Source organism: Amblyomma maculatum, chromosome 1 (assembly GCF_055883805.1).
Source record: "Amblyomma maculatum isolate TAMU_Amacu chromosome 1, ASM5588380v1, whole genome shotgun sequence".
NCBI classification, from domain to species: Eukaryota; Metazoa; Arthropoda; class Arachnida; order Ixodida; family Ixodidae; genus Amblyomma; species Amblyomma maculatum.
Genome location: NC_139344.1, coordinates 141,171,848 through 141,180,273, shown reverse-complemented (window position 1 = coordinate 141,180,273; position 8,426 = coordinate 141,171,848). Strand labels below are relative to the sequence as shown.

Here is an 8,426-nt window from a genome sequence, read left to right as displayed (position 1 = left end):
ATAAGCTGCCTAGGTAAAAAGAATCAAAGAAAGCCGCACCGGACTCAAGATAATGAGGAAAATTGTTTAAGTGAAACAACGCTGTGAACTACATTATATCATTATAGCCGAGTCATTTAAGAGCCACAATAGGATAATCTCCGCAAATCAAGGAGCAATACAAGATAGTCGAATACAAGGCAGCTTAGAACTTACCAATCTAAACTGGAAAAGAGCGGGAAAAAATATTCCTAAAAGCGCATCTACAGGAATAGATGAAATTCCGATCACGCTGATTAATGAACTTGGCCCAAGAAGTAAGGAAACATTGTGAAAAGCTTTGGAAACAGTGATAACGAATAAGAAAATTCCGGACAGCTGGCGGCAGAGTAAACTGAATTTGATTTATAAAGGGAAAGAAGAAAGGATGCACATAAAATTCTACAGGCCGATTACCATAACATCTGTTATGTACAGTTTGGCCATGCAGGCGGTGAAATTAAAGGTGCAAGCATGGGTAGAAATTAAAAGGCATTCGGAGAACTTCAGAACGGCTTAAGAAATGGTAGGCGCTTAGATGATAGCCTGTTCGTGCTTACCCAATGCATCATAATATGTAGAGTGGAAAATAGATCTTTGTATTTGGCCTTCCTGGACATAAACGGGGCGTACGGGAACATATTAAAAGAAGGTACCGGGCATGAAATAACAGATTTCCTACAGGAAATATACCGGTATAACAAAGAAACTACATGGGAAGGGATAAGAAGTACGGAAACTGTCAACGTATGCAAAGGATTAAGAAAAGGTTGTCCTCTATCACCGCTGCTGTTCATGCTTTATATGATAAATATAGAGCGGAGGATACAAGTAACCTAGATTTTAACCTGTCATATAGATTAGGTGGAAAGGTCGTAGAGCAGCGCCTCCCCTGTTTAATGTATGCAGACGATATTGTGCTGTTAGCAGATATCCAGGAAGGCTTGCAAACTCTAGTAAAGTGCTGCGAGACGAAGGGGATGCTCTAGACTTCAGTTTTAGCGTAGTAAGTCCGGTCTGATGACTTTAAATGGCTCAACTGATCACGGTCTTAAAATACAAGGCCATGAAATACCCAGAGTGGCAGATTATAAATATCTCGGGGTATGGGTAAACGAAGGATTGGCATACATTGAAAAGTATGAGCAACCATCTTAGAGCAAAAGGGCGAAGAAATGCCGGGATAATGAACCACATCGTTGCTCCGCCTATTGCTTCCACTGCGGTGGAACCCACCCAACGTTTGACCTCACCTGCCCTGTACAGAAACAACAAAACCAAAAGAGCCACAAGGCTGCATATGACCGAAGGAAGAGTCTCAGGGAACAGCTGGAACCTTCTGTCCAAGAACAGAAAAAGCCATCTAATTCCCAGCGTCCCACTACAAAGCGACTATTGACTACGCGACAAACAATGTCTCGTCACCCTGGCAAGAAGAATACGCCACCCCATCATCCTCCGACTCGCGAGGACTTCCCCCCTCTTTCACATGCAAATCAAGAGATGGCACCACCCCCTCGGACCAATGTCTGGCATCAAGAAGTTCAAGAACTGCCAGCTGCCCCACGTCCGCTTCTCAAGCCAGCTACGCTCCCACCACCGGGTAAGCCGAGCCCGCCACTTCCCATTTCCCCTCCCAAACCTTTCTCTTATACATCTTCCGATTCCACACCAGTTATCACATCTGAGAATTATATGCGCCACAAAAAAGATCGAAATGACCCTATTATCTGGTACCTTGCAGAAGAAATTTCCGCCATTCACCAAGCATTCGAACTCATGCATACCCTCCTTAGCAATCTCCTGCAGGATGACGAACGCATGGATTTCCTAAATCATTCTCTTAAACGGCCTCGTCCATCTACATCCCCTGAAGCAACTGCTGCATCCTCTTCTGCCCTCCCGAGAAGCGCGCTAACGTAGCTTAGAATGGCAGGGAACAATCACATACACATTGTACAGTGGAATAGCAGAAACCTGCGTACCAATCGAACACTCTTTATCCAATGGCTCCTGACTTTACCCTCGCAGCCCCATGTCATTCTCATTCAAGAATCGCGTGCTCTTAAAGGTATTCCGGGCTACCGTGCCCTGCATGCAGCGCATGACAGCGACTGTGCCCCATTAGTGAGCACTTATATTCGTCGGGACATCCGATTTGAGGCCATTGAAGTCCCCAGTTGTCTTGAACGTCACCTTATTGCATTTACACTGTATTCTGAAACCTTATCTCGCCCTTTATCCATTCTAAATTTTTATAACCCTCCTACAGAGTACACGCTTTTCAAACCACTAATGCACTTTACTTCAAGATTGTTTCAAGACTCCGACTTCTTGATAGGTGGGGATTTTAATGCCCCGCACGTTGTCTGGGGTTACCCACACACCTTCCGACCTGGCCGTATACGCAACGACGCATTAAACGGAGCTCAATTAACTGTTTATAACACCCCAAACGCCATTACCCGAGAAGGTTACAGGAACCAACAATCCACCATGCCAGACCTCACAGTGGGCCGCGGACTGCGAGAGGTCACCTGGCAAGTTACAGATGAAAAATTGCTCAGCGACCATTACATTATTAACATCACTGTCACTAGCCGTACCCGTCTGCGTAAACGTAAAATTTCCCACACAAACTGGAATACCTTTCGCACTATACGCGACACCTCTCATACTACTGGCAGTCTTCAGAGCTGGACAAAAGCACTAAAACATGATCAGAAACAAGCTACGCAGGAGAGTTCCACTTCAGCCCCGTCAGATAATCCGGACCCTTACCTTGTACGCATCTGGAAGAGGCGGAAACGACTCTTGCGCACTCTTCGCACTCAGCCCAACAATGCTCGCCTCTCCGACCGAGTCACCGAATTGACGCGACAGGTTAAAGAACACTGTGTTACACTTGACACCAATCAATGGAACAAAATTTGTAACACCATTAACGGCACACTAAATCAAAAAAGAACCTGGCATTTACTCCGAGAACTACTCGGGCCTCAACCGGTGCCTGTTCCCGCTCTCGAGAAGCACTATTCCCAACTAGGCGCGGATGCCTTAACAGCCCAACTCCGCGATCTCTACATTCCTCCTCCCCTACCCAGCCTTTATACTCCGTACACTGGTGCTTCCAATGTAGAACTCGATCAGCCGTTTACCCTCTGGGATCTCGACTGGGCGCTAGAACAGCTAAAGCGGAAGTCAGTCCCAGGTGACATACTCACTCATTCGAAATCTCTCTGACAAGGACAAAGAACATTTTCTGAGCATTATAAACTAACATTGGGAAGAAAGCACACTCCCAGCATCTTGGAAAAAATCATTTATAACCCTACTTCCAAAGCCAGGCAAAAAACCTGCGCTTCAAAACCTCCGCCCAGTTTCTTTAACATCATGCCTAGGAAAAACCATGGAGCGGATGGTGCTCAATCGGCTCGAGACTCATCTTGAATCCATAGATTTCTTTCCCCCTCAACAAATTGGCTTCCGGAAAGGTGTGTCTACTCGAGACCTATTTTTTCTCCTCATGCACGAATTTGACCCTCCGCCCACTTCCCAGATCCAAGCCATAGTGGCCCTTGACGTGCGAAAAGCTTTTGATAACCTTGCCCACGATCCTCTATTAAACATCCTTGCCTCTACTGGCTGTGGTCTAAAGATGTATGGCTACCTCACAGCATTTCTCCGCGACCGTACGGCCAAGTTCCGTCTCCCCGATTCGATATCTGATCATTTCCCTCTCACACGCGGTACTCCTCAGGGCGCTATTCTGTCACCCACCCTTTTAACCTTGCAATGGCTCCCCTATCTCGTACTTTAGCGTCTATCCCAAACCTAAAACACACATTCTATGCAGACGACCTTACTCTTTGGTGCACTTCTGGGTCTCCTGGAGCAGTAGAGGAGACCCTACAGCAAGGTATCGATGCAGTCGTTAGTTACCTTGATAAAGTAGGGCTATCTCCCGCACCTGAAAAATCCGAATTGCTGCTGATTGCAAAAACTCGCTATCAACGCCAACATAACCAGCTGATCAATCTCACAATGGCAGGTCACCCCATCCCTCGTGTATCATCCTGCCGGATCTTCGGACTTCATATCCATGAGTCAACCAATCAGGCCAATGTATCTACAACCGTTAAAGTTTGCAATCAGCTTACGCATCTAGTTCGCGGCATAGTCAATAAGCACGCCGGGCTACGAGAGGGTCAAGTCAGGCAGCTTGTCCACGCATTAGCACTTAGCAAAATTTTATATACGATTCCTTACCTTACACTAACTTGTCGCCAAGACATCAGATTGAGGTTGCGCTTCACATATTGTACAAGGCCGCCCTTAACGTCCCTGTACGGAGCGTCCCTGTAACGTCCACGGAGTGCCTATACTCTACGGGGCTGTTCTTGCCCCTGGGAGACCTCATACAACAACATCGCGACCGGCAAATGTCACGTCTTTCTAGCACCAAACAAGGACATTGGATACTACAGCAGGTTGCACTCAAACCTATAGACCTCCCTATAATTACCCTTCCTTCTTCGCTCCCGAATAACCTCAGAATAATTCCCATTCCAAAAAACGTTGTACCCGACACTAACACAGGCAGACGTTTCGCTCGCGTTTTCAACCATGTTCACCCGACAGATTCCACGATCATCTACACAGATGCATCACGAACTAACGTCGGAGCGGCTGCTTACTCAATTCAGAGCTGTAGCGATGTAGTGACGCATACCCTCGGTCCTTACATAGATCCTCCTCCTACAGCGACTCTCGAGACACTACCAATAGTTACCAGTATTCAAGACCTCGCACAAGCACCCCCTAACCCTTCAGGATATACCATATACACTGATTCAATACAAGCTATACGCGCCATTCACACGGGTCGCATTCTTGAAGAACTACACGATGATCTACACAGAGCTCTTACCAAACTACGTCCCCACACTGCAACACTGAGGTGGATTCCTGGTCACGCTGGAATCCCAGGCAATGAGGTAGTGCATCGCCTCGCCCGCGAATTTCAACACCGGGCGCCTGCGATTCCCTGGCCTTATCCACCAACGTGGGACACTACTCTGCACTACAAAAAAGAAATCAACGTTCACTACGACAACATTAGAGAAACACTCCGTACACTTCCTCTTCCTGATAAATCTCTCACTACCACGCAAATCCGCATTCTTAGACGCATACAACTAAATACACTGCTTACTCCTGCCCGATCTTTTCTATACAGAATCATACATTCCCCTGCATGCCCAAATTGCCCAGAACACTATGCAAACTTGGAGCATTGCATCTTTTCATGCCCCGTCGCCCTCCAATCTCCTCACTTTCCACACCCTCCTCCCCCAACGTGGCGGGCTTGGTTAGCCTCTGACCAGCTGCAAGATCAGCTGGCCTTGGTGACCCTGGCCCAGAACATTCTTAACGCTTAATGCAATGCGTTAAATAAAGTTGTTTCCTCCTCCTCCTCCTCCTCCTCATATCAGGTTTTGTGGGGTATTTGGAAAAAATTATGGAGCCCGGGCTTACTTTCGGAAATGCGGTTTTGTGCTTAAAATCAGAGGTACAGTCGACAGTAAAAATAAATGAGAGAGCCGTCGGACGATTAGCACTGGGTGTCCACGGCAAAACCATAATAGGGGATATTCAAAAAGGCGCCCCATCTAGGAGGAAAAACGCGAACTACTGCGCGCCATTTTGTCAGGGGCGTCGTTGGCGGCTCTACTGGTTCCATAGAGCTTCTATTAGCTCTATGATTGGCTCCATGCTGCAATAATTAAGATATAGGGGGAAAAAATGACCATGATAGCAACTGCTACCACCCTATTTCAAAGAGGACGCTATTAGAATCCATCCATCTATCCATCCGTCCATGCTTCAGTGGAACGGCAGGAACGGTCGCAGCTTCCTCCATGGGTCGCAGTCACCCTCCATCCCGCGAACGATGCCCTCCCACTGCTGTGTCCCCTTGTGTACGCAGCGAGGCTACAAGGATGAGTCGGGGAACAAGGTAGGAATTCTTTTTTTTTCTTACCGGTGAGTTCACGCGCCACATTCAAAAAAAGAAACGCCGCCACCCGTCCGTTCAATGCTTTGCCAGTTGTTCGGCGTCGTGTCAACCTCGATTTCTTTTGTTGCCGTTGTGCGTCACCGTGTCAAATATACGCTGTGCATTCGTAGTTTACGTTTACTCGTTTTTGTTCAACACAAGCTGCTGCTTATGCGCGATATTGCATGCCCGCGTGCACGCACTTGAATGGCACCATCAAGTGTGTGCACGCGGGCACGCGGGTGTGTGCCTGCGTAACGCTGCTTCGCCTTGTTTCTAAAAAATATTCCTACGAGTTAAACTTGTGACAGGGAGAGAGAAGTCAGCAGCATTTTTTTTAAGTGAACTGAGTTCGTGTATATCGCGTTTATAGTGATGCTGTTCTCCCGCGAGAAAAACGCCATGCAAGCGAAAACGCTGGCGATTTCTACCGCAGCTTGTGCTCGTTCAGTTGTATTTTAGCTTTTTTTCGTCCGTACTAAGTTAGCGCTCCAATTTCAGGGCAATCTTTTCGCCGTCAGAGCAGCGCAATATTAGAATCCTGTCGCTGTGTGCCCTTTCATCTCTGCTAAACCCTCTTGTACTTATTGTTCAGGTTTCCTACCACGGATTTCCGCGAGATCCTGCTCTCCGCAGAAGATGGATTATTGCCATAAAACGGGATGAAGGCCCTTTATTTCAGGTCACCATGCATACATAGGTATGCTCAAAGCACTTCAAAAGAGATGACTTTATACCAGGAGTGGCAAGTGGCAAAAGAATGCTCAGAGATGAAGTGGTTCCCAGCGTGTTCGTGTTCGCGCGCGCAAAAAAAGAAAGAAAAGCTCCAAAAGCACGCACACCTTTGCCATCAAGAAAGACAAAGCCGCAAGAGCAACAGAGTCCAACACCGCAGGAAGAAATGGAAAGTGAAGTCTGCATTGCAGACGAGCAGCTGTCATCTCAAACACAACAAAGTTGCCTTGCTGAAGGGCAAGCTTTGATGTCGACACAGGCCGAGGAAATTCATCGACTGAAGCTACAGTGTAGTACTTTAAGGAATGAACTGGCACAAGCTAAAACGGCAGTTTATAAGTTAGAAGGCGACAACAATGTTTTGCGACGTCAGCTTGAAGCAGAAAAGTCAAGAACTGCTGCCTTCTGCTTGGACCGTATTAAAGAATCGAATGAGGATTTTATGTTTTATACAGGGCTCCCCGATTATGAACACTTTGTCGCATTGCTAAAATATATCCACCCCGACGACAACACTAACTTGCAGTGCAGAAAACCAAAGGACCTGTATAGTCAAGGAAGAAAAAGAAAGTTGGCCAAGGACGACGAGCTCTTTCTGGTTCTGGTCAGACTAATACTTGGCCTCTTTGAGCAGGACTTGGCTCACAGGTTCACCATCTCGCAAGCAACCGTATCCAGGATATGCACAACATGGATCAGTCTGCTCTATACCAAGCTGAAGAACTTACCTCTGTGGGCAACACGAGAAACTGTGGATGCAACTATGCCTGCTGTGTTCGTCGAAAAGTATCCAGCAACAAGAGTAATTCTGGATGCGACTGAAGTCAAGTGTGCAGTGCCCAGCTCGCTAGCACTGCAGTCAATCACATATTCTTCGTACAAGTCTGCAAACACGTTCAAAAGAATTGTCGGCATAATGCCAAATGGCCTTCTGTCCTTTGTTTCGGAGCTGTTTACAGGCTCAATTTCTGACAGAGAACTGGTCATTCAGAGTGGCTTTCTAAACCTTCAATTTGAGGCAGGAGATGCTGTTATAAAGGTTTCAAGATTGGAGATCTTCTAGAAAAGAAAGATGTGGGCCTGAACATTCCTCCATTTTTGTGTAACAGGAAGTTGTCTGCAGAAGAAGTGAAAGCAACACAAGAAATTGCATCTCTCAGGATTCATGTTGAGGGAAGAATACAGCGAATTACGTCCTTCCACATTTTTGACCGCCCTGTTCCTCTCACACTGGCACCATTAAATAATCAGATGTGGACTGTGGTTGCCATACTAACTAATTTTCAGTCAGACCTCATCTCTAAGCAAGAGTCTACTAGAGCAGCATGCTAAGCAGAGTACGAGTGCATGCTCTTGTCAAGCACATACGAAATAGTAGCACACAGTGCAATAAATGAAGAGTTAACAAGTGGAATCTCCCCTTGCAGTGTGCTTTAATGTGCTATTTTATGTACCATACACCACTTCTTAACATAAACAAGTTTCATGACGTAAGCACTGAATAGTGCAAGAAGCTATCTATGCAACACAATCACCACTTAAGCGTGTAATTACAAGGCAGGACACACAAAACATAGTTCTGTAACAGAAGCATTACATGCTGGGAAAGCTCATT

General features: G+C 46.5%; 1 protein-coding gene across 1 annotated transcript; it reads left to right on the top strand.

Annotated features, from left to right (window-relative positions):
- Window positions 1–6,831: 6,831 nt before the first annotated feature.
- On the top strand, window positions 6,832–7,874 carry LOC146204180 (uncharacterized). The gene has a single exon (XM_084604381.1). The coding sequence runs from the start codon at window positions 6,837–6,839 to the stop codon at window positions 7,872–7,874; it is 1,038 nt and encodes a 345-aa protein (XP_084460507.1). The 5' UTR covers window positions 6,832–6,836.
- Window positions 7,875–8,426: the final 552 nt, after the last annotated feature.

Coding starts and splice junctions, on each gene's coding strand:
- LOC146204180 (XM_084604381.1), top strand. CDS start 6,837: ATGCTCAGAGATGAAGTGGTTCCCAGCGTGTTCGTGTTCGCGCGCGCA.